Raw genomic sequence first — 26,057 nt, 5'->3', positions numbered from 1 at the left:
ATGAGTGGACCCATTTCAGTCCTTCTTTAATGACTTAATTTGGCAGCTCTTAGGGATAAACTTTGAGCTACACAAAGTTTACACCAATGTTTCCATGAATCTGAGCTCAGTCTTCATAGTTCAAAGTTGTGTTCAAAGTACTTACTGCTCCTGGACGTGGAGAAGGAGTGATGCCATTGTAGCGCACCCACTTGGTGTGACTCTGCTCCACTGTGGCCTTCTGCATGTACTTGCCCTTGGAGAAGACGTCCTCCACAGCTGTCATGTTATAAGCGCACACAGCTGACAGGCCCACGTTACCCCTGAGGCACGAGGATGATGATGATGATGGCGTCGAGAGAGAAAAGAGGGAGGAGAGGTGAATTTAGAAACCTGCATTATATTGTATAATACCACACTTTCCTCATCCCCAGCTCAAGATCTTCAAATCACTGACCACTGGGAGGTGAAGACGGCGTAGATGACCGTGTCCCTCCAGTCGGACTCCTTCAGGATGAAGACGTCGTGCACTACGTTGAAGACGAAGTTGAGCTCGGGCATGGAGCACACCAGCTTAGCTTTGAGAAAGGACGTCCACTTCTTCTGCAGAGTGCGCTGCCCCCCGAGGTCGCCCTGTGGTGGGATATTGAAGACATTAGGCAGTGTGGGGAGAGGCAGAGGAAAGAGGCTGAAGAAAACAGATGATGAAAAGAGGGAATGGCAGGTGCATGAGTTTAAATAGACATACAACAGCATTTACAGTCTCATTATATGCTGACATGAGCTGATGTGTCGGTTTCTGGCTTTTTGGGATGTGTACAAATGGTATCATAGTTCATTACAGGTGTTTGGTTCAAAATTTCCCTCCTGTTTTGGTCATCAGACACAGTCAAACACTGAACTCCAGATATTCTCCTGAAATTATACAGAGGGTCGTAACTATGATGCTAAACACAAGCTGATTTTAATGTATGAGGAAATGTGTAAATAAATCACAATATATTCTAGAGTCGTGAGGTACGTGTTATATTTTAGAAAGGGACCATTTTGTGATCTTAGACGAGGACGCTAAGTTATTTGCTTCCAATTTTACAACTTTATTGATCCAGAGGGAAATTAAGAAATATCATACGTAGAAAGTTTTATTTTCTTGTTCGACTCATGCTTCTCTGCAGCAGAGGTATTTATAGATGTTGACTGTGCTCCTGAATTTACATGATGCAATGAAAAACAACATTTATGCTATGATATGAGCTCAGGTAAGAGATACAAGCCAAAAGTAGGAGAGGATGACTCTACACAGAATAAGACGTGTGCTCACAGTCAGCAGGAGGGTCAGGGCTATAAAGGCAGGTGCTGCTGGTATGTACAGATGGTGCATGACGTGCACTGACCTTACAGACGCGCGCCACCCTGGGGATGAGCAGCTTGCCAAAGAATTCGTACTCCACCGACACCTCGGTGAAAAAGTAGTAGATTTTGTCATCCTCGCCATATGCTTCGTTCCTCCCTTCTCTGATCACGTCTGCGTGAACAAAACTGGGCTCTGCGAGGAAAGCGGAGAGGCGAGAGAGAAAGAGAAAGTTGATGGTGAAAATAGACCAGGATAATTGATCGGTTATTGTGAAAGCCTCATTGTGTTCCTGTTCCTAAGGGTGCCATTACCTATAATTTAGCGGAAACTCCTTTTCAACCCTAACAACTAGACACTAGGGATGTCCCACTCAAGTTTTTCTTTGACCATGAAACCTAATCCAAGTCCTTTAATAGTCGGCCTTTGCTGATAACAAATCCAAATCCAAGACTTAGGCCCTGTTCAGACCTGGTAGTAACGTCCGTCCTGAGAGATCCAATCACAACTCGAATCTCCTCTGTTCACACCTGGCGTTAAAATGTGTCCTGAATGTGTTTCCTGTGACCACTTGTGATCGGATCTCACTTCCACGCTCTATATGCAAATAATCACAAAGGTCATTTCTGTTTGCGTAGACCAAATAATGCTGTTTTAACCCGTCTGAGTTTACAGATGTGTCCTGTGTCAGTGTGTTTGGTAGGAGAGAGATAGAGAGAGAGAGAGGTCTAGTGTCATGAATGCAGCGGTCTGTATTCCACGTATGACAACATGAATTTGACATTTGTGTCTATTTATTTAACTCTTAAACATTCATTCATATCATATCAGTAATTTAACAGGGAGAATGCTGCTTCTGAAACTGACATGACACAGAATTGCCAAAATAAAAATGTTACACAGAGAGTGAACACTATCGATGGCCTGCCAAGGGCCAGATTTTGTTATTTTAACCATTGAAAGCAAGTCAATGGATGTTTTGCACACTGCAACTGATTATCTGAGCGTTTTGCAAATCCCAGTGTCAGAACACTTGCCAAATAAGTTGAATAAAATGTCTATTTATATCACGCTTTTCCAGTCTTATCGACCACTCAAAGTGCTTTACAGTACAAGTCACATTCACCCATTCATACAGCGCAATTCTTCTATCACCCTCTCCCAACAGAGCAGCAATTTGGGGTTCGGTATTTTGCCCAAGGACACTTTGGCATGTGGACTAGAGCAGCCGTAGATCAAACCACCGACCTTCTGGTTAGTGGTCAACCCCCGAGCAACAGCTGGCTCAGCTTTTTGCATTTTCACTTGCACGTTGAAACTTAATATTTTTTATATTTTTGTCTTTCAAAGGACAGCAGAGGAGTTGGAGCCTTTGTGTTTGCCGATACAGATCCATTAAAATGCTTCCACACAGGACTGGCGCTACATCTTTACCCGAAACAAAATCTTTGACGCTTTGGAAAATCATCTCCTCCAAACCAAACACTCCCAAAATGAATTCAAGATGTTCACTTGTCACGTTCTGTTCCAACTCACCATTGAGCCACGACGTGGAGTACTCCGTTCGGAGCAGGGACTGGTCTGGAGAGTATCTGGAAATAATCGGTTCGCTGCCTAAGAAGTTAAAAGCCGTGCCAGAGTACAGCACTCCGTCTGATAGAGAAGCAGAAAAGAGAAGCAGAAAATAAAGCAACAAAATCGTGATCTCCCAATCCAGAGAGAAGAAGAGATTATTGAAGATTATTATGCTTTTTACTGCAGGCGGACGACCAAATTAACTCTTAGTGAAATAAGATAAAACCGGACTCTGCTACTCACCGACCATGACGGTGGTGAAGCTCTGCGACGGGTCAAAGGAGCATTGTCCCCGGCCATCTTCAGCCTGACCGTCCAATGAGAAGTCAGCGAGGTTCTGAGAGCGGAGGGGATTCAGTTTCAGTTAAAGGGTTCACGGGTTGCTGCATTGATCGGCGAGTCCGGACAAGTTTATTAGTGCAGGACTGAGACGGAGGGAGTGAGCGGTAACCTACCAAGTAATCACACCGAGGTTGAAATGCGTGCGTGCCGCAGACGTACAACCGCTCGTCGTCTACCACTTGGAGAACTCGAATGTAGTTTAGACAATCCTTCTGGAAAGAGTCATAAACAAATTAAATTACTATTGTGTTTTATTATTCATCAACACTGGAGATAATTATTCTGAAACAATTAAGTTGAACAAACCTCTTTGGATTTTCCTTTAAGCGTGCACATCAACAAGGGGTTTTCTGCGACTGTCCACTCAACCTTGATGGTTAAAAAGAGTTTTTCAATGCATATGAATGTTTCTTTAAATCTCCATTTGTCAGAAATGTTATTTGCTCGTTGATACCTTGTTGTTCCTGACTGTCACGTTCTTCTTGCTGAGCTGGAAGATGGCCTCCCTGGCTCCGACATACAGCGCATCCTTTTTCTCGCTCAGCAGCAACGTAGAGTAGTTGTAGATCCCGGGCTCCGAAAACTCCAGCAGATCTAAATCTGTGCACAACAGGATCAGATCACATTAGTTTAGCAACCACAACAACCATAAAATGCACATTTTACATTTCAAAATCTGCATTAAGCATTCAATTTCAAGCTGATGTGATCAATGTTTTTACATTAAAATATGAAAGAAGTCCCCTGTAGTGATAAATCAACAGATAATTACTACCCTACACTTAGATTAAATTAGAGCGATTTAACTCTCTTTAATGTCTTTCAGCTCATTGTTTTTGTTTTATGGTGCAGGACTAGTTTTATGGGTTTGGCTTCACTTTCACTGTCCGGGTCGTCAGGGTCGTTTCCAGTTGCAGCAGGGTTAAGTTGCACTTAGTATTTACTGCCGTACCCCTGATGAACTCTAACAATGACAACACAAGGCTCTAGATGTAACATGGACGACAAGGCCACCTAACACACAGCTTTGATTACTGCAGAAGCTGAACTCTCCAACGAACGTATGACACACGATTCTGTCGAGCGCATGTCTCGTTGTGCTGGGAGTTGCAAACCCAGAGGAGAGTTTGTGTTCGCATGGCTTTTGGTTGTGCCAGGTGCAAGTGGGTTCGGGTTGCAGGTGCCTGGGCATAAACACCACAATGATGAAAGCAAATACTCTCAGTGACTGACTGACTGCAACAGTGACTGGAGACACTTTGTTAAAGGGTGAGCTGCGCTGGGTGGAACACAGCCACTGAGTTACTGCAGCTATTTATGTGAACAGCAGTAAGCAAACACAACGTCCGCTTGACGGTAAAAGCTCAACAACTAAAAGAGCCTGTGGTGAAATGGAGGAGAGTCTGACGAGATAAATTAAGAAAACTGATGTAACCAAGCAAGTCAAAAGATATTTTATTTATAAACGCACTTTTAAAAAAATGGATGTTGCAAAAACTTTAAAACTTCATAATTAATACATAAGTATTTGATTGATTAACACATATGAATCATGTAGAAATAAAACTAAACACCTAATAAAAGTAACCAGAACCCAACCTGATGTCTTTAAATGTTTTAGCATACATTTTCACTTAGTTATGAACATATTGGCTGATTTATACTTGTAATTTTATCCTACTTAGCCTTTAGTTATCAAAATGACAAACAATTATGTATTTGTATTGGTCCCTCTACTTTAAACAAGTATTTGTCCCTCAAATTGCTGCTTCATCTCTCTATCATATTTAATTTAGACAAGGTTCTGTACAGTCCGCCTCACCTTGGTGTCTCCAGGACATTCGAGGCACAGCGTGGGGTCCGTGGGTGGAGACCTCCAGGAGCAGACCCAGAAACACTCCCAGCACGCCAAATCCCATATTAGACTCTGATGACTTCGGAACGGTAAAGTTTCCTCTGCAAAGACACACACGTGGACGGACAAAAGTGAAGCAACACACCTGATGCTCCGAGGATGAGATGAGCGAGTTCCTCACAGCCTGAACTTATCGTGCAGAACGCATGCTAAATAAAAAGGGGGACAGGCATCAAATCCACTTCCCTCACACTGTGAGCTAGCAGAACTGATACATCCTCTTTTGTGACGCTCAGAAGGTCAGTGGAGCATCTCAGTCACACGCATGAGAGATGATCTTTTGGACTGAGACAGCATAAAAACACTTCTCTTAAAATAATAAAAATGTTGCCATGTTTTCACATTTATAAAATTAGAGCTGCATAGTTGATTCATTTTAAAATGTACTGATTCTAGCTTCAAGATAATTGTTTTCCTTCACGTATATATATGACAGTTTATAGATTTATATATAGATGATGTATAGACTGAATAATGAATCAGTTAATCAACAAAATAACCTGCAAGCTAACGATAATTACTTAGTTGCCCTATACAGTTAAATTTGTTGGGAATTCCACATTGCACATATAAAATATCCAACTAATGTGTGCACGTATATGCATTTGGATTTTGTTATTAGACATTTAAAAAAAGTCTGGATATTTATGTGAATCTTTAATATTTTAATTAAATTCAAGTGTTCTTAGTGTTGTTTCGAGGGAAACAGTGAAGACAATAGTCAGCTGGACTCAAAGTACTGGCGTCTCTTCTCTCTCATGTTCATTAAACAGCCGTTATTTAATCTGATACACCAGAAAACAGGAAATAAGCTCTCACCAGTGAAGGGAAACAACGAAGCCATTTGCAATTTGCATACTTTAATCTAAAAAGGAAGAACATCTAATAGTCGCCTCTTAATCGGTTGCGTCCGGATACTCCAGGAGCCAGAGGAGGCGGCGGTGAGGAGCGAGGGATGCAGCGCATGACGACACCCTGAACTTACATGACCCATCACTAGTTTGTAGAGACCCACATGCAGCCTGCGTGACTCTCTAACATATCTGTGTTTAAAATCTGTTTGCAGTTATGCAACAACCTAACACCTCAGGCTTAAGAAAATCCCCTTTTTACTTGTTACTCTGCAGGGCAGCATTGTTCCCACACAGTAATGGGTGTATACGTTGGCCTCGCTTCATGACGACGACAGTGACAGTAACAATGATGAGGATGATGACGACAGCATTCCTGGCAGCCACAGTATCAGCTCTTATCAGGTGCAGGTGTTGTTTTCCATTTGCCAATTTGTGGAGCATCGTGATCTTTCAGCCTTTTAGCGGCTCGTCGTTCCCGCTGCGTTCGCCGCAGGATGTGGCTGATAAGGACTCCATTAGGGTGCCCCGTGCCTGTGTGTTAAATTATCCAGACCCACCCCAGGACACAAATTATTTCAAATTCAATGAATTAAAGCTAATCTGTTCCCTAAGCTTTAAAGTGAAAGTCACTGCAGGTTCTTTCACATTTTAAAATGTAGCTGCTTTCAGACATGCACTGAACTCCAGACATTTTCCTGAACTTTTCCAAAGGGGCTGTATGTGAGAACCCAAATGTCCAAGTGAGCTGCTCCGGACAGAACTTTTCCTGCCAGCCTCCTGAGAAAATGTCAGAGCAAGCCCATGTGAGAATACAGCAAGTGAGTGGGTGAGCTGATGAGGTTTCTAACACATGACAGAAGTGAAACGAGTAGAAGAGAAATATCTCCGGATGAAAAAGAGCTGCCGTACACGTAGAAGACACCGACAAGACGTCAACTTGGAAAGACTTTGAAGAATTTGAGGGCTTTTGGCGATAAGCGATGCCTTGATGAGCTGTAAACAAAAAACCAATGCTTTCCACACTTGAATCCATGCGTCATGCCCTCCCTCCTGCTGCTCTACTCATACGCCACCTCTCGCCTGAATGTTCCCAACATTTGCCTGTTCTTGTGAATGCCAACAATCTCCTTATGCATTCGTATGTGAAAGGAAAACTCACATTTCACAGCTGACATTTACAGCTCATATCTGAAAATGGCTTTAAATACAACCATATACTGGGAAGTGATATAAATCAATAGCCTCAAACAATCATGACATTATATAACAGAAAATAAAACAAAACTCTGATGTTGAAATTTAGGACACATGTTGATTGTGGTATCTCAATGAAGGAGTTGGTCACTCTCACTAATGACATTTTGGTGCACTCTGTCCTTTTAGAAAGACTTGTTTGTTTATGTGAAATAGTTAGTAACTTAATAGTTGAACACACCATGTTTAAAGTCGACAGTTCTGGGTCAACAGAAAAGCTGGGGGGAAAGCACGAGATTTAAAGCTTAAAGTAAAATATTAAAATAAATCTCTAAATCTGTTCTCAATCCTGCTTGTAATACAGCCATGTTTGGTAAATTTACTGCAGTGAAGGCCACATGCACAATAACCTCGAGGTCAATTTTCATGACTGTCGGCTAAATTCGCTCTGACATGGACAGAGAGCTGTGTAAATATCAATAACACTGATGTGGTATTAACTCAAAGTGATTAGCTCACATAATTCAATCGTTAGGCTGATGTTCTTCCTTTCTCTTCATCCAATGAGAGGAAGTGTCTCCAGCCTCGTCACCTGTCTTTACTCATGTTTAACGTCAATAACTTTGGCTTTTATGATAATTAGCCATGACTGGAGTCTATAGAAAAAGAAACAAGCAGAAGGAAGGTGGGTCTGACCGCTCAGTGGACTCGTTTCACTTTTCTCAGGGTGTAAAACGATCTGCCACAAAACAGGTTATTCTGTTTTTCAGGAGGAACTAAAGTACCTGCAGCAGCACACCTCCGCAAAATGGGTGGGCCGGTGACGCTAGACGGGATAAGAGGTTATCGGATGTCTGGTAAGATGAGGACCGAGATAAACTGTCAGGAAACGAAAAGCTGTATCACCATGTCTGAAGAAACATGGGCTTAATAAGCATTCAAGAATGATGTTCACAATCAGGTGGCTGAAGGGAAATTCTAGTGAATCACTAGAATGGCACTGGACATCTGTGATACTGTCAAAACAAAACCCTGTTGTCGCCTGTTCCTTTCTTTTAAACTGTGCCACATTAACAGGGCTCTGCTTCTTGACTCACACGTTCAAATTCCAAATCGAAACACTTCGATCACTGATTATGTTGCCTTCAATTTTTTAATTCAAACAAACTAAAAGAACAAAGTCTGATGTGCGGTCAGAGACTGTTTCCCACATGTTTGCTCCATCGCAGCTCATCTGACTAATCACAATAAATAGATCAAATAATCAAACCAGAATAATAATCAGTCAGAAAAATATACGTCTGCTCACTAATCAATCACATTTATGAAATTATAATTTATGATAAATGTAAAAAATGGACCTAACACCGGCTATCTTGCAATGCTAAAGAAAGTGGTAACAAAAATATTCCTCCATCCGCGCCAATGTCCCTCTTTTGAGATTTTGCATTATGCAAAAATGACCTCCAGGATTCTATCTTACAAACAAACCTTAAAATTCTCAAATTCCTTTACTGGGTCATTTGTCCTCTGTAAAGGAATCAGATTTTTTAACTAGAAAAAACCAGCAAACGATACAATCACAAAAAACAGATAAATCATTGTCAATCACGTATTAATGACCCAGTAGCACCATTGTGGCCAATTCCACTCAAATATAGGTTAGTAATCAGTTACCCAGCCAAGGGCGACTTTGGTTAGTGAAAAGGGGGCAGAAAGATAATTGATTATTGATTTGGTTGTAAATGAGAACAAATGGCCCCAGATCTTTGACCCTCCCAACACTAGGATTTTAGATTTTTTTTTGGCTATGGTTTTCTCTGACTAAATCAGGCGAAGATGGAATTCCATCCCGGCTTCAGCCTTAGTCATGGACTCTGCTCGGCTATAGAGGGGGTCAAATACACAAGGACCTATTGTTTACTGAAGATGAGGGTCGCCTCCACTCCACTCCTCCCCCCATCACATCCACATCATCACTGCAGAGTGCTCAACAATGAACAGAGAGAGAAAGAGGGGACAGAGGGAGAACAACATCACGTCTCCCTCACATCCAGTTCTTTTACGCTCTTGCCAATCTAAATGCCAGGACAGCTTAGCCTCGAGGAAAGCCACCGAGCCGAGCCGGGGTTTTCAAAGATCACACAGGCCCATGAGCTCGGGATGTGGACGCATCCCGTAAAGATGATCCATGAAGTGTCTAATGACGGTGGCATTAGCTGTGATTGTTTAACGGAAGCAGAGAGAAAGGACGGGCGTGACGCAGGCGTAGCATGAGTGGATGAGATAACAAAAGTAAATCCATGACAAAACCCCCAGACGGACAAAATTTCTCTTTTTGTGTCCTTTGAAAAAAAACCTCTGGTGGCACGCTGCATAAATAAGGCTTCGAATGAGACTTCTGCCCTCCGTCTGTGCACTCCCGACGCCCTCTGTCAATCTCACCACTCTGTTCCCCATTAAGGGCTTTAAAAAAAAGGTTCAAACCTCTTCGAGAGTCAGCGTTACAGTAGCAGAAAGAGTATACTGGCATCTACCCTATGCTACTGAGAGATTTAGAGGAGTAGCCATACTGGGCTGGGGATATTTAAGACTGTTACCATGCTGGCAGTACTCTTTGAGCCCTTTGTGTTCCCCTCTCAGCTCCTTTGGCTGGGCAGGGAGGTTGACACCTGCTTGGGGCCTTGGGGTTCCCAGCACCGCGCTGCTAACTGGGCAGAGCTACTGGCAGGCTGCCCACTGAGGACAGAGGACAGACAGAGGGGAGGGGAAACTGGAGCTCAGCCTATCTTTGCACAAGAAGTTTGAACATGTGAAAGAGAGAAAAATATATCACCATTATTGTTTGTGGAAGACAGACGGATCATTGGCAGAGTTCTAATCATTTCATTTTGATTGAACTGATCAGAATTGATCACTGAATAAGCAGATTTGCCCACTGGGTATATCTCCACCAAGGCCTTTGCATTGTATGCTTTAGTCCCTGTGCATTTGTTTGTTTGTTTATCAGCAGGATTGACCAAAAACTACTAATCACATTTCCACGAAACTTGGTGGAAGGATGGGACATGGGCCAAGAAAGATCCCATTCAATTTTGCATCAGGTAAACTTTTTGACCCTACTTTCTTTACCATTGCGAGATAGGACATTTTTAGAGGTTTTCTCCAATTTCCCAGGGGATAATTCATGGAACTTGATAACAAGAAGCTCCACATCCTGCGAGCACACAGCACAGTGAGGATACGGAGTGTGGTGCAGGGTGATGTTAGGGACATCAGGCACTGCCTGCCAACGTCCCCATCCCAACACTTCTCTGGCCTCGCTGGCTCTCTTTTCCATGTTCTCACTCATCATCGGCATCAATGCACAGCGATGCTCTTCTTCCTTTTGCCGCAGCACGCCAAGAGGCAGATTTTTCTTCGTCTCCGTCTGTTGCTACAATACCAATGGGCCTGACCACGCACAAACAAACTGTGCAATGGGAAATGTGATTCGTTTATTTTGTGGAAAGAATGTCTCTTTTGGCAGTTCAGTATTTTATTTCCATACTGAGCTGCACTCAAAGTTTGCTCCAAGTTGTTACTTCTGAAGGGCGAAACCAACTTCTGCTGTTGTCAAGTCACCATTTCTGGCTGTCGTAAGGCTGCTGCTGATGCTTTATCATTGGGACCATCTGTACGGTACCCACCCAGCTGTGGGAAGAGTGATTATCCAACAGCACCAGTAGCTTATATTAATCAGCCTGCTTTACTGACGCTTCTCTAATAGTCCTGTCATAATTTAATCCAGGGGCTGGATGGAAACACACGCCTGTTGATGACCAGGGAAACCAGAGGGAAAAATTGCAATGTTTGCTGCGTCCAACTCATGGGACATTTTGGCTCCATGTTCACAGATGATTCCTGCCTCTTAAATGTCACTATGTACTGTTTTTTCTTAGTATTATGTGGTAATAAATTATACATGAATATATATATACGTTTAATCAAACAAAACATTTCAGTTGCTTCTTTCTCTCTTGGCCTACTGAGCAAACAATTCAGAAAATCGGAAATTGTAGTAATCGCTGTAGCCCTGGAATCGGCCTCCAGGATCTCATACAACATATTAGAATATAATGCATATTTGCACGTGTAGAAATTGGGCATTAGACTATGTTTTTTGTCTGGATATGCCACATAATGAAAACACATCAGTATGTTTGGTTTACATGAAAAAAGGAGGGCTTCTGTGTTTACAGTATTCTTGACTACTTGAAGTTGTCGCTCTTATAATCTCCAAAGGGTATTACGAGTTAGTTGGAGCCCGGCCTGTTTGAGAAAGTGAGCGCGCGAGAGAGCGTTCACTTGAAACAAAATACAGAGACCACACTGATGGGGACAGATGTCTGCTCCAATGTCATTTTACAGATTAATGGAGTTTGGCCATAGATGTGGCTGAGACTCTTGCACGCTCACATGTTTACACGGTAATGCCAACTGTGGGCATCAAATCCCTCTTATGAGCCTAGAGAGGGACCAGGAGCCCATCTCAAAATACTACCAGCTGCATCCCAGTTCTGGGTTGTGTTTCGCCACACGCTGATGAACCGTTTTTGACATTTGGAGTGTAGGCAGCCAAGGCTTTATATTCTCTCAGTATTGACTCAGCTACTGGCAGTACATCTCCAGCTGACTGCTGCGCTTCCATCTGATCTGACGATTAAAGCTACAGTCCATCTTCTGTTCTTGTGTCTCTCACAGGTAACGTTCAATCTCCCAGTTTGTTGTTGGACCCCTGTTACATAGTCAGGCAAAAATATAAATAAAAACTTGGCAGGACAACCAGAGACAGAGCAACATTGGTGGTGCAGTTGTTAGCACTCTGGCCTCCCAGCGAAGGATTTCTGGATTCGAACCTGTGAATGGTTGTTTGTCTCTATACATCAGTCCTGTGGAACCCTCGCAACCTGGCCAGGGTGTACCACACTTCTCACCCAATGTCAGCTAAGATCTGAGGTTTTGTTCTTCTCCGTAACTACACACACCCAGACTTGGTTTCAAACTTTTAATTTCATTGACACTACCACCAAAATGAACTTCCTAGTCGTTCGAACGTTACGTCATCGGGGGTAAAAAACTCTAAGCAATCCCTTGTTCCGCTTCATGATCCTTTTTCTTCTGTTATTTAATGCTGTCTCAACTTCCTGCAATTTGTCCAAAAATCCCCCAAAATGTTTTTACACTGCAAAAAATCTGAACCAAGGTTTGTTTGATCTGGACCAACACCAGGTTTTGGTCAGACTAAATTCCGTTGGTCCAGGCTGTGGTCTGAGGCACCTTTCACACCTGTTATTTTGTCTGACAGAAAAGTCTGAAGGTCTGGACCAAACAAGGTAAGTGTGAAACTGCCCTAGGTCTTCAGCCCGAACATACACACTCACAGACTCAGTTGACATCACTTGAGGCAATTTATATTCCCCATGAAGCCACAAAATAGCTTGTAAATTGACTTTGATGTGTAAAATCTGTTTGTTCTCTTTTACTTTCTTTGATTTTCTTGTCTGGATAAATTATCACAAACCAAATCCACAGCTCTGGTCTGCACCATCTGGAATTCACTGGAGATAGACACAAGCCTTCAGTTGTGAAGTGCAAAGCCACCGTGTCAAAGCCACATAGTCATCTGAAGCCCAGTGAAACAGCTGTATGACCTCCACTGCACAGCTGACTGCTGGTCATACCTAGAAAATCATATATAAACTGCAGCAGATGACGCCGCCGTCATCACGATATCCGCGGTGGGCTCGCCGGATGACAGATGGGAGGAAGAGTTCAACTTTTATAAGGCCAGATCGAGGATTAAGGTCTTATTCCACTTCATTCATGACGTTAATTTTACATCTACATTCAAGGTTGAATGAGCACATTTCTGATGCATTACAGGCTGCAAACAGAAACTACAGTTTTTCTGGTTATATTGAGAAGAAGGAAGCAGAATTAAATGTAGGTAAACCATCAATAACCAGCTAAATTGAGGAAAAGAGCTAGTGTGAAGGCAACACTGTACGGGGGAGGTAAAATGGGAACTCTCCTATGTAATTACCGGTTGTAGGGCCCCTGCTGAGCTAGCATGTCGACCTAAAGTGGCCACAGCAAAGGCAAATGAGGGGTCAGGTCCAGTAAAGGGTATATTTAGTCTGTTGATGGCGAGCTTTTTAAAAACAACACACCCTTTCTCTGAGTCACATGGTTGTGGAAGATTTGAATAACTTCCCTATAAACATACGGGCAAAGTGAAGTGGAAGGATAACTACAGGAACAAGCACGGCTGTGTGGTGTTCCCCATGCAAGGACCGAATGAGCCTCTGTAGTCCAACATGAAAACATAATCACCATGCGTGGTTTCTTTTAATTAGAGGAGGAAAAAAATGCAGAGGAGTTTTACTATTGACATCTGCAGCGGCACAAGATTACAATAAGAAGGGATTAAAATTCAAGGATCACCTAGAAAAGAAACAGGTGTTTCTTGCGCAATTACACATCTGAAAATATGTTTTTATGTCATCATACAGATGCTAAATAAACTGTTTCCTGGAGCCACTTATGACATAACAGCCATTTCCCTCTGTTCCTATAAGAATGGCTTCTTACTTTTAAAAAGTAAATATTAACAATAACGCACAGATATGTAATTTTCTTCAAGTATGGCACTTTAAGAGGAAAACCCAGTGAAAAAATATTTTGTTATTCATCCTGGGGTGACTACAGTAATCTAAATGGTATTTGGTCACGTGGAAACCACCGCTGACAGTAAAGTCATAAACCTTTCACTTGATGTAGTTTCCTTGAGGCGACTGTGATGCCAGCCAGGCCTCGGGCGTATAACGTGGGACTATTTTGGGAAGCTGCAAGAGCCCCAGCTGATGGTCTTGCGGTCCCAAAGCTGGTGAGTGGTCCAGTCACATTGGTGGTGGTTGTTTAAACAGCAGCAGTTATAAGAGCAGGTGACTTTAGCTGCTGGACTGGAATAAATGTCTCGGTTGTTAATAAAATCCCAAGGTTTCGACTTAACGGAAGTGGAATAAAAATATCTAAAAGGCATTTCCCTTATTTCGAGTTTTAGTGTGTAGAGTGTTTTTCCAAGCAGTGGATGAAGAAGGAAGAAAGAAAGAAAAAAAAACTGGAAAGGCACTCAAGAGTGCATACCTCCGCCAAGGCCCCAGAGTCCCCTTATGACACCAAATTCTGATGTCTTATTTTGACTGCCCTCTTGCTGCTGTAACATTGCAAATTCCCCTGTTGTAAAGGATTATCTTATCTTTAAGTCTATAAATTTGGTTTTAATCAGATCGGCACCAAATTTCACACACTAACCACCTGAAAGCTTTAGGAATGCTCCATCCAATCCGTTTTAAACCAGATTGAAAACTTATATTTATTCACAAGTGCCTTTAACTAAACAATTTTACAAGGTCACTCCATCATTGTATTTTATTCTTTATTACATTATTCTACATTTATTTGATTGTTCTATACATTTCTACCTACTGTATTTTTTCTACCTTCTTTTTAATCCATTTGCTTGAATGTTTTTTTAAACCCTGCTTTCCAATTTCAAATTGATTTCTTTGAATTCCATCTATGTTGTTTTTAATGTCCCTGTACAGCACAGAATCTGCTTCTGTATAGGAAATGTGCTTTATAAATGAAAGTGCCTTGCCTCATAAATATCAGCCCCTTAAACATGCCTGATTTCCCCCCCCCATCAAGTTGATGAATAATTCTGAGAAATCGAGGAAAACATTGAAAATGGCCTATACAAACAAACGCAGATGAAAACATAACCTCGTTGGCGGAGGCAGCCATCTTTCAAAGTAGAGCGTTCCCACCAGTCAGGGGACATACGGAGGGGCTGTAAACTTCACTAAAAACCCTGCTGTACTTTCCCCTCTCCTTTCTGTCTTTAAGGAGGACTCCTTTCTCTCGTGCTTTTCTCCCAGCGCAGCCTTCAGCAGGCACTGATTTCATGCTGGTAATTTTGGCCCGGCGGAGACAAAAACCTCCTTTGGAGTGTTGTGTGAAAACTCACCCCATCACCCACAGGCTGCCACAACACTAGCAGTGTGTCCTCCTGAACTTGGTGTGCCAGCAGATAAAAGCAACAATTTCACCGTTCCCCTCAGAGGAACAACACAAGGCCGAGACTGAAACTTTTAAACACGAATTGCGCAGATTTTTCCGTGATCTGGTCGGCAGATTCTGGACCCACTTCAATCCTCGTGTTAATGAAGATAATCGTAGCCATTCAGAAGAAGTAGGTCACTTAAAATTCAAGCAGCTGAATAAGAAAAAGTTAGAAAAACACATGTGCAGGACTTATAAAAGTACTAATCACAGGTGTTTGCATGAACTGACCCTTTGCGAAGTGCTGCCTCCCTCAGTTAAAACCGGCATGCGTGTAAAGTTCTCATTTCTAGCATTGTATATATGCAGTTTGTAATAACAAAGGCAGATTTAATACTCAAAATAAGACATTTCTGAGACAATAGGTCCCTGATTTCACAAACAACAGCAGGCTTCTTATTCCTAGCTGATGACTGCCGCTTTAATTCAAGGCTGCAACCAACTCAACTATCGATTAATGTTCTGGATATTCTCTCCATTAGTCATTTTTTGGTACTTGAAAAGATCAGGAAAATGGTGAAAGCTACTTATTATCAGAAAATATTCAGTTAACTATCATGTGACTAAAAGCATCAAACCATGACATTTGAGAAGGTGGAAAAGGGCACTTGTTTGTGCATGTGTGTTCGAAAAATTAGTAAAATTATCAATTCAAAATATCTGCAAAACTGTTTTTGACAATCAACTAATTGGTCATTTTTTTTAACTATAGCTTATAGTTTTAATAGTTTTCAATAGGCTGAAAGAACAGCTGACTCCAGGCATTTAATAGGTCTGTGGATGAGACAAAGTGTCTCCTTGTTCTGTGCTCGTCATCTTAAGTGCGGAAACAAACTGGTTCTAAAAAGGTTCACATCAAATCCGAACCAGCCCTTTGCACCATGTTGACCTTGGTCAAAAAGGGGTAAAAGAGACCTGCATGTGCATACACAATGTCTGTCCCTAAAACATCATTGAGACAACACAGAGCATCGGTTTTGCTTCCACGCTGATGAAAACAAGCAGATCACAATTTAAAGAGGGAAGGAAAAGCAAATCACGCGGGCAAAAAAAAACAATGATTGGTGAAAGAGGAAGGTTTCACTGCAAAACACTGCACAAGCCAAGCGGGACCAAATCAGCTGGGTTGCCCAGGTGTGGTCATGCAAGGGGGAAATAAAAAAAAGGGAGCAAAGCCCTGAGGGGGGGGATAAGGGAGTGTTGGAGAAGCATGCAGCATTCGTGCTGAAGCATGCAGACCTGTGAGGGTCCACACCGTAAAACAAAGGGGAGGGAGAGGAGTAGAGTTTCTGACCTGTGGCTCCTTACAAGATGCGACGCTCTTCCTCCGGAGAGAATTATAAAATCCTCAAGCTAGGGAGGGGGGGAAGAAGACAGACAGACAGATCAGACAAGACAATTATGGGGTGTGTGTGTGTGTGTGTGTTTGCATGTACAAGTGGCAGGAAGCAGTGTCCATATGTGTGTGTGCTGAGTGTGTATGTGTGGTTAGTCGTCTAGACTATATACATATAATGATGAAGCAAACACATATTGCACAATAAAACTGATATTAAACATCTAATACACACAAACATGATGGATAAGCATTATGAAGGAGAAAATGGTTATATCCATATGTCATATGTCTGTCAGCATGTTGTCCTGACATTTATCACAGAGACAAGAGACAAACGAATGATGAGCATTATCCTCAGAGGAAGCTATGGTGAGGAATATTGATTTCCTCTAGCTGTGTCTACAACAGAGTGCAAAGAGTGTCAGGCCACAGCCTTCAGTCAAAACCTGTCCGAGCCCGAGAGGAAATTAACCGAGTCAACCCCAACCTGACAGGAATTTTTCTATTTGCTGTAAGAAACCGATGTAACCGATGACGGATCTAAAAAACAGACCCAAACCCGAATATTTTTTCCAAATGTTTGCCCAACGACTCCTGGCGGGCTCAGGTTGGGTATCTTCAGCTGTACAAGTGATCATTTGCTGTGGCCTCATGTAATTTTTCTGTCCGTCAGCACAAATATTGAAGCCTCCTGTCACCAGACTCAATCTCTCAGTTCATTTTCAATTTAGAAGAGACATTATCAACAGTCGCAGAACGGACCAATCAGGAGAAAGAACACACAGTGATGGAAAAATGTAAACAGACCACAGCATGAAGTGGTTTTTCCTTCTTTGAGAGAAAATATACCACCCAGTCTGTTTACTCCTGCCTGGATAGTGACTTTAACAGACGTCTCTACATCAGCAGCAGCCATCTTAGTTAGAAGTTAAATGATTTCACATGATTGGCCCGACCAGTTCCAAGATTCTGAATGGGAGCAGGGCCAGACTCAGACTCAACTAAATACTGTTCAGTTGCAGCCTCGTGGCCCAGTTTTAAACATGTGTGACCTCTATTTTGAACAGGTTATATATTTTATAAGGTTATCATCAATTTGAAAGTGGAATGCTAAGACATGTTTTATGAACTAAAATGCTATTAGTTTTTTTCCTAATTGTAGGTGCAGGTCAAAACCATTTGTTTTCAATACCATTCTACCTTTAACCCCCCTGGAAACTTGCTTCGTAGCATTGAGTGTTGAAAAGTAAATATGCAACAGCCAGTTATAGTTTGGAAAAGATGACTCAAGCTAGTGCCTGTAACTTGAGCAAACAACCCACCACCCTGTCACCAGATTATTTTCATTCAAACTTTGCTAAATCCTTATTAGTCCTTATTAAAAGAATGTAACATCCACCAAAGAGAAAATCACAGACACAAACAGCACACACAGAGTAAGCATACTTGAAAAAAGAATTTGGTTGGTTTCATGTAGAACCACATTGATCATAAAATGAAGCCGATCGAGAGAATTTGTTTTCAAGGCCATTAAAACTTGTGCATCAGTGGTGAAACAAAGAATAAGAGAACAAAGACATTAGGGAATAATCTGCATCAGAGCAGGAACAGAAGAGTCAGCAGAAGAAAATATTTTGCTTTTCTTTTAAGTGCATGAAAACCAGATTTTATAAGTCAAAGGGAGGGAAAGTAGAAATCTTCTTATTGCCATTGTGACAGATGGCTGGGCCTCTATTCACTACACTTTCCAGTCCGTTCCCTCAGACCGCTTCCCTGAGCAAAATGAAAACCCTTACAACAAAGCTGAATACATTCTCCCTGCAGACGGGCACAAGCTTCATTCCCACAGTCGGCTAGAATCAAACTCTCAGTGAAAAACATGGACTCACATATTTGCTTTGCCTTGACGAGGACTCAGGGACTAGTAGAATCAAGGCCTCATTTCCAAAAAGTTCCTAAAAATACCTAATTCATCTGTAAACAATTAAATGAGTCATTACATCCTTAAAATAACAGACTAAATGACGCGGCTGCCGGTGCAACAAATAAAGTGCCAGAACAATTGAGGAGACAAATCTTCCAGACAAGTGAATTCAGGTCACCCAAATCAACCCAAATATGCAGATTCATTAGCATTGGCTTGGCGGGGGAAAGCCACCATCATGCAGGCCCCCCCCACCCCACTGTATAAAAGAGTAATCAGATTATGTTAAGTAGAGATGATGCACACCAGACTGCAAACATTGGCAGCTCACTTATAACTGATCACATTTTTAAAAATAAAGCTTTGGATGTGCATGAATATTAACCGTATACAAACCGGGTCACAGATACCTGACGGGTAATTGTTGACAGCTATGATATATACACGACGTTGGGTTGTGCGTCATTTGATAATGGGACAGAGTGGGTCTGGATTTGACTTGATAATGGAGGATAACATGTCCAGTAAAGAGCTTTGGGGCTGCGGTTTTCTAAAATGGGACCCATGCATGACTGATACAACCGTCTCAGGTTTCCCCCATTGATCGTACTGGTGACCACAGTGTCCTGTAATGAGTTGGTTGCGGTTGGGAATATTTATCCATATCAAGATTGCACGTCACATTTCTGTCATCAGTTACAGATTTTAGCTGAGCGTTAAAATTCAGATCAGTTTCATGAGGCCACAAACTAATTTTATTCTCTCATAGATCATTACATTACATTTTGCTGACGCTTTTATCCAAAGCGACTTACAATAAGTAAGTCATCAAGTCATCAAGGTCAAGAGTCAAACTTGATGTGTAGCCACTTATAGACATGGCAATGCATGTCCAACATATCACCCTCTGTTTTTGCATCTTCTTCCAGACCTTCCCCATCCTCCAGTAACGTCTTCTCTCAGGGACACGAACACAAAAGTAGAAAACACGTATGCAAACAGGCACGAACACAAGAGGCAACGAGTCCCTGCCTCTCGTCCTCGTCCGACAGCATCAATAGAGCACTGGGAGAAGATGACAGTTGCGTAAGATTGATGAGCTGGGGGCCAAAGGGTGCATCCCCCTCGACATCCTTAGGAAGCACTTTGACTTGGCTTCCCTCGGCTCCCACAAAACCCTGTGACAGCTGATACAGAGATTTCACTATGCACCCACGATTCCCAATGACACCAGTGACACCACGCCTTCACATGTCTCGATTCATTATGTCCAGAGTGGGTGTCGGGCCTGGGTGCGAGCCCAGCGGTGCCCAAACCACACCCTTGGTGACACGGCGGTCTGGAGAGGGCACAGAGAGGAAGTGCAGATGTCACGGCTCTGGGTGTTTTTTAAATTGATGAGTGGACTTGAATGAGGAGCAGGAAAAGCTTTTTGAAGGCTCTTCAGGCCAGAACAAATTTATTAATGGCCCTACTTCAGAAACGCAGCCTATGGTAAACATACTGACAGGATGGGCTATTGAGCTCAGTCCACTGTGACACCTGATTTTCCCCCCAAGCTGATAAAAAGGACCCAGCTTGAGCTTTGGTCAGTATCCCATGACCTCAGCTACACCGCTCTGCAACACAACAGTGCTGCATTTAATTCAAGTGTTTGCAACCAACTCCTTAAAATGGTCCCATAAATAATCGACAATCGCATCACAAACTTTGAGAGGATATTTTTATTTCCCCCCTCTTGTTGCATAACAGAAAAGTCCATGGTCAAAGCTTAAGTTGACAAACCAACGGGACTATTTTCTTTCCGCACAAACTGTTCCAGTCAATTATTTTGTCAGCGCTTGGTTTTTCTTTTCCTAAAAGAGTAGTCTTGTGGGATACCCTCATGGATGAAACGTTATGATGCAGACTATGATGTTCAGTGTCCCTGATTCAGTTAAAATGCTGTGAGTAGGATTTATGAGGATGTATTGGCAGATTTCACATTATCACCTGAAACTAAGAATTGTTGTGTTTTCATTACGTTAGAATGATCCCTTTACATCGGGAGCAGGTCCTCTTCCAGGAAATCCACCATGTTGCACCTCTATATTTCAACAATAGACCAGTTTTGTTTTGGGTGATGCTGTTAAAAGCAATGCAGTCATTGATGTTTCATAAATGCAATTATTAATCTAAAGGGTCCTAACATCTGAGTGGTCAGCAGCAAGTGACAGAAAGCACTTAACCAGCTTCTGTTGGTGGTTTTAGATGCTCGCTCCCATGAGACCGACATGAATACGCACACATGCGAGACCTTGACTGATCCAGATACACAGTAGACTGGGAAAGGCCACTCGTCTCTATGACAGTGTGGTCATTCCAGTAACAGCCAAACACCCCTCCCCACCCCACACATTCTCATCTGTGCAGCCATCCTTACTGTCCGTCTGTAAACAACCCAAGTCTCTGACGGGGCCGTCAGCGTGCACCACCACAGGTGGGGGGAGGAAATGAAAATGAGAGGGACCGAGGGAGAGAGAGAGAGAAAACAGGCTTTAGGATGAGGGAGGACATTCAAGCCAGCAAATTCATGCGGAGGTTGTAGAGAGGGAAGAGAGAGAACAAAGAGAAGGAGAAGAGAGTAGGCGGAGGATTCTCCTTATGGAAAACAGGAATGAAAGCAGTGCATAAAAGAAATATGATAGTATGCTTTGAGGGCAAAAGGAACACCATATTCTTCCATCTTGGTTGTGTTTGTGCATTTCCCTAAAGAATGGAAGCAACCAATTTGAAGGGAAATTCACAACTCAGAGTGTTTTACAGTTTGTGTGTGTTTTTGATTGAATAAAAAATTTTAAAAATCCGAAACTACATTCTCTTTCTGGATTTGGGGCATTGTCTGTCTGACCTACTCTCCCATATGATGCAATACAGTGCACCCTGGTGCAAGTGTTTTTGAACGAATAAGAACAGAACAACTAGTGGACTTGGCCCCTGTGCTGCTGTTACACCTCTTTTACACCACATTTAGGGTGGGAAAAAAAGGGCAGACTCTTGTCCCATTGCCAGTTTGTTTCTTTTGTTGGGTTGTGTCTGTGATTGATGTTCAACGTCACAAATGTGCAAGAAACCAATGCATCACAAGTGGCATGCATTTTGCACAATACATATAAGAATAAAAAAATAAGATAAATTGGTGTTGCACATTGTTACCAAGATGTAAAAAACAATAAGTACCCAAACGTGTCTGGCTGTTTAAGCACCAAACACCTAGAGGTTCAATGCTCGTCATAACGTTTTCATGTTTCCATCACTATCAATCGGAGCCGGGGCCGATAAAAACAGTTTGTACTGCAGTTATTGACCCGGAAGTGAATGCTCATTGTATCCATTCCAAATGCAAACTAAAGCCTGATGTTAGTGGGTGTTTTGACCATTTGTAAAGGGGCTTTACTCACAAATATGGATGCACATACACATCAGTGTGATGAAGAGGATTATGCAGGCTTGAATTTTAACAGAAAGAATCCCCATCTACAAACACTACGGAGCAAATCTGGCTTTAGAAACTCCTCATCCCAGATCGTCCTGCTACAATCGAGGGCTGAACTTCAAATCCTGCCACTGAAGGTTTTGAGGATGTTAGAGCACATTTGCAGATGGATGGATCAGCTCCTGCATCAATCTGAATGGAAAACACAGGGTCTATACTCTTTTACCAAACAAATGGGGATGGTGTGCACTCCAGGGTCGTCATGTACTTTGCTGGAAAATACCAGAAACTTGTGAATGCCAAATGCTCCACTTGCTGCAGGCCCAGCTTGTATCTGGGAATGCCATTAGAGGAATGCACATGGAGGAATGTCCACTGATATCCTGCTATGTGTAAATGTTTGCTCATGAGTGTGCAAGAGGCATGTGTGTGTGGAGAGAGAGAGAGAGAGAGAATAAGTAGCCTTTTTCTTCTGCCTTTGTATGAATCTTAAGTAGTCCCATGTTGAGGGGGGCTTTGTTCGCCATCACTGTCGGGGGGCACGTCCTCCAACTTTTCCCCTCACTTCCTTTTGGCATAACATTTATCATTCTTCCCAGACAAACAATCATCCTGCAACATGGACCAGCATCGAGCACACAATTACGCCCCACTCCCACCCCCTTTTTTCGCCCCGCTCTGGTTGCCTGGATACCTTTCATCCAATGGGACAGCTTGTCAACAACATCATCACTTACTTAGAAAAACTCCCAACCTTCCCTCCACTTTGATTTTTGGTCCAGCAGAGCCAGTAAAGTTTCCACGAACATCTTTTTCATGTTTAGTCTTTTATTTTGCATCCAAAACAGTTAAACTTCCGAGCCCGAAACGTTTGGCACTGCAGAAATTGAAATGCATCCTTAAGTGGTAGAACCTTCTAATTTGCAAGAGAAATTCCCCCTCGGGGCAAATATAGCATTATCCGGCTCTACTAACCAACATAATATCCTTTGCCGACATTATTCAGTGTTCTGGTGTTAGCCAGGGAAACTACCCCGAGGCCTGTTTCATAGAAAGTCTGACTCACCGGACCTCTCCCCTTCTCTTTCTCTCGCTCTGAAAGGACCAACAGGTGCATAAGTAATAAGTGGAGAGTGCACGCAAACAGTAAATCACATCAACCTCATTCCATCGACCACCATTATGATGGAAACGTCCCTCTGCACATGAATCTCCTCTACTTCTTCACTGCACAAGCATTCATTACATTACTCAAATTGACCCGTAACATCAAAGTGTCCTGAAAACAACCTGCTTCTATGGTTCTGTCGTGGGCCGACCATTTTTTTTTCTTCTTCTTCAACACTTCCTCTTTCATTTTCTGTAATTCAAGCACATAATAGTCCCGGCCTTGTTTGGCCTTCCACCATGTTTTCGCTCCTATCCCTTCCAGCTGACTGCCCTGCGCCACTTATTCCGCTTATTATGAACGCTGACAGCGGATTATTTTGCTTACTGCACCCAAATTCTCCATCGTCTATAGATCGAATCCAACAAACACCGGACTAAGAGACAAAGACGAAGTTGACAATGGAGACAAAAAAAAAACATTTGAAAAGAGATAGGCAGAGGACTGGTCCAAAACGAAAAGGGGGAAGGGGGAAGATGAAGAAGTAATCTTAGAAAAGAAAAAGTGGGAGAATAGAGAGAAGGAGCAAAGGAGAGGTGGTATTGCAAAGGTGCAAAAACCCTATAAATGACTATTTTGTCAGGGAAATAACGACCCACGAACAACAGCAGCAACATACCAGCACAGTGAACAAGAATGCAAATTAGCCCCGATGCAAATGTAATAGGTCTTCAGGGGCAAAACAGACTGTCTTTATACCAACCCCCCACCGCAACACACTTCCCTCTGTACCATCGACCCCTCCCCTTTCTCCTCTGCTTCTGTAGTAACTCGAAAACACTTCCAGCAGACAATCTTGTGCCGAGCGAGAGAAGTGTAATCACAAGAGACAACGTCATGTTCTTACTTCACACTGAAACAAATGGCCAGTGTCCCGAGTGGGCTCTTCACACATACACACTCTCGAGGAAGATGAACCACTTACTTGTCCGTCATGGCGTCGGCGAGCGAATACTGATACATTAAAACTTCTTTTCACTTTTCTTCACACAGTTGGAAACGGTCGAAGGAAAGGCCTGCGACACAGTGATCTACGACAGAGAAAAATCAGTGTAAGTTTAGAATTATAATAAAGCAATATTACAATAAATAATAAAAGCAAAACTATGCAATTTTTTGCCAAGGAACAGCAGCCTCTGTAGCCATAGGTAGCGATTCATTCTGTTGGGTTTCGTGCCTAGGACAACGTCTAACTTTGCAGACACGCTTCACTAGCTCACAACTCATCTGGCAAGCGCTGGTCTCTTTAACTTTCTGAAGGATACTGTTACTATGGTTACCAAGGCAGCCAACCAGCCAGCTAGCTAGCAGACAATGTGAACCCAAACACAGATGAAGAATGCATTGTGTTATTAAGGAGCAATTATGGATTCAGTGGAGCTCATTAACATCCAGCATTAAACTATGAATAATACATCAATCAACACTAATTAGAACATCATTAAAAAAATAAAAATTATCAAACTAATAGTCCATAAAACACAAATCTGCCAATGCATTTGTGATTGCACGTAGTGTAAATCAGCAGATGCTTACTGACAGCATTCTGAAATTTTAATGAGCCGATGGAGACGAGACACATCCTGTGTCCTGCAGGCTGATGGGAAATCTCCAAAACCCAGCATGGCATTAGCTCAACAGCTTATCAACCAAATCGAAGATTACGACGGCAGCAGCACATTAGATTCATAGATTATACCCTGTGATGTGTCAGCACGCTGGCATAACACAGATTGTGATCAGCCAGAGAGGGAATTAGGTTCACTAAGCAGATAAAAGGTTAGAAACAAATTCACAGACAGTCGGATGTATACAATAGAGCTGAGGCAGAACATTAAAGCTTTTAATATTATATGTAAGTCTATTTCAGTTAATAATCCAACCAAATAAGACTTAATGGTTTTATCGCTTCAGTTGCTAGGGCTACAAGAGGAGGGGGGACAGGGGAGTGGGGGTAAGGTCTCAACCCCACCCAATCCTGTCAGCCTCAAACCCAGACAGACAGCCACCAGGCTCGGAGACAGTCGGCCAGCCAGCGGCAGACTGTCTGTGTGGGGACCATGGCTAAACGGGTACATGTGCCTTCTTTCCTTTCACCTTTCTCCTCAGCCTAGTTCTCCTGAATTCTCAACCCTTTCTATTTGCTGATGTTAGAGTGCGTTTGCTCACCAGTGCATCGGTTTCTTTTCCATTACCCGCCGAATAACAGCGAGTTGAACTTTAGTTTACGTGTGTGTCGTCAGTGCAGGAGCAGGCAGTAGTTGCATACACCCAAGTAATCTCCCGTAATCAATTTAGCTCCAATTCCTCTGGTCGCTCAGCGTAAGTGTCTGGGAGATATAATTAAAAAGAGGCACTGAAAAAAAGTGCTGGTGATGGAGTGGGCATGATTGTTAATTTGAGTGACGAATTGAATTAATGGGGTGAAGGTGCATTTCATATCTAAAGCCCTTTTCAGACATGAACTCTGGAAAATGTCTGGAAAATTTGGTCCGCAAAGACACCAGTCGCGTTCACAACAACACGAAGATGTCTGGAACCTTCAGACGAGGGATGAAGCCTGGTTAGAACATGCAGGAGGCACGACATGACGTATTAATTCCACTGCAGAAATCATATGGTTTTGTTTACAGCACATCGACACCAGCATCTGCCTTCATAGTCAAAAGCTCTTGAATCTCATTGACATCTTCGTCTGTGGCACTTCCAGAATTTTCCAGCAGTATTCTCATATTGACTCATTCTGACATTTTTCCGGACATTCTACTTGGGCGC

The 26,057-nt window shown here is 42.6% G+C and overlaps 1 protein-coding gene across 12 annotated transcripts in view; it reads right to left on the bottom strand.

The window, feature by feature from the left end:
• The window catches only part of sema4d (sema domain, immunoglobulin domain (Ig), transmembrane domain (TM) and short cytoplasmic domain, (semaphorin) 4D), a 42,553-nt gene that overhangs the window by 9,073 nt on the left and 7,423 nt on the right, over positions 1 to 26,057 (bottom strand). For 9 of the 12 annotated variants that reach the window (XR_004698856.2, XR_004698857.2, XR_004698858.2 and 6 more), the window contains 10 exons: positions 24,208 to 24,313; positions 5,070 to 5,203; positions 3,702 to 3,847; positions 3,554 to 3,616; positions 3,361 to 3,459; positions 3,149 to 3,242; positions 2,867 to 2,983; positions 1,374 to 1,525; positions 437 to 612; positions 146 to 302 (listed from right to left, as the gene is read on the bottom strand). Coding sequence is in view for 9 of the 12 variants with exons in the window: in XM_035184198.2 (XP_035040089.1) it covers positions 146 to 302; positions 437 to 612; positions 1,374 to 1,525; positions 2,867 to 2,983; positions 3,149 to 3,242; positions 3,361 to 3,459; positions 3,554 to 3,616; positions 3,702 to 3,847; positions 5,070 to 5,203; positions 24,208 to 24,245 (1,176 nt within the window). In the remaining 3 variants the exon portion in view is untranslated. Of the gene's footprint in view, positions 1 to 145; positions 303 to 436; positions 613 to 1,373; positions 1,526 to 2,866; positions 2,984 to 3,148; positions 3,243 to 3,360; positions 3,460 to 3,553; positions 3,617 to 3,701; positions 3,848 to 5,069; positions 5,204 to 16,670; positions 16,730 to 24,207; positions 24,314 to 26,057 lie in introns of all 12 variants that reach the window. The other 3 variants (XM_047344378.1, XM_047344379.1, XM_035184197.2) reach the window with 2 other exon arrangements.

The sequence above is a fragment of the Hippoglossus stenolepis genome, chromosome 18, assembly GCF_022539355.2.
Source record: "Hippoglossus stenolepis isolate QCI-W04-F060 chromosome 18, HSTE1.2, whole genome shotgun sequence".
Classification (NCBI taxonomy): Eukaryota; Metazoa; Chordata; class Actinopteri; order Pleuronectiformes; family Pleuronectidae; genus Hippoglossus; species Hippoglossus stenolepis.
The sequence above is the reverse complement of the archived record's forward strand: the minus strand, read 5'-3'. Positions and strand labels throughout refer to the sequence as shown.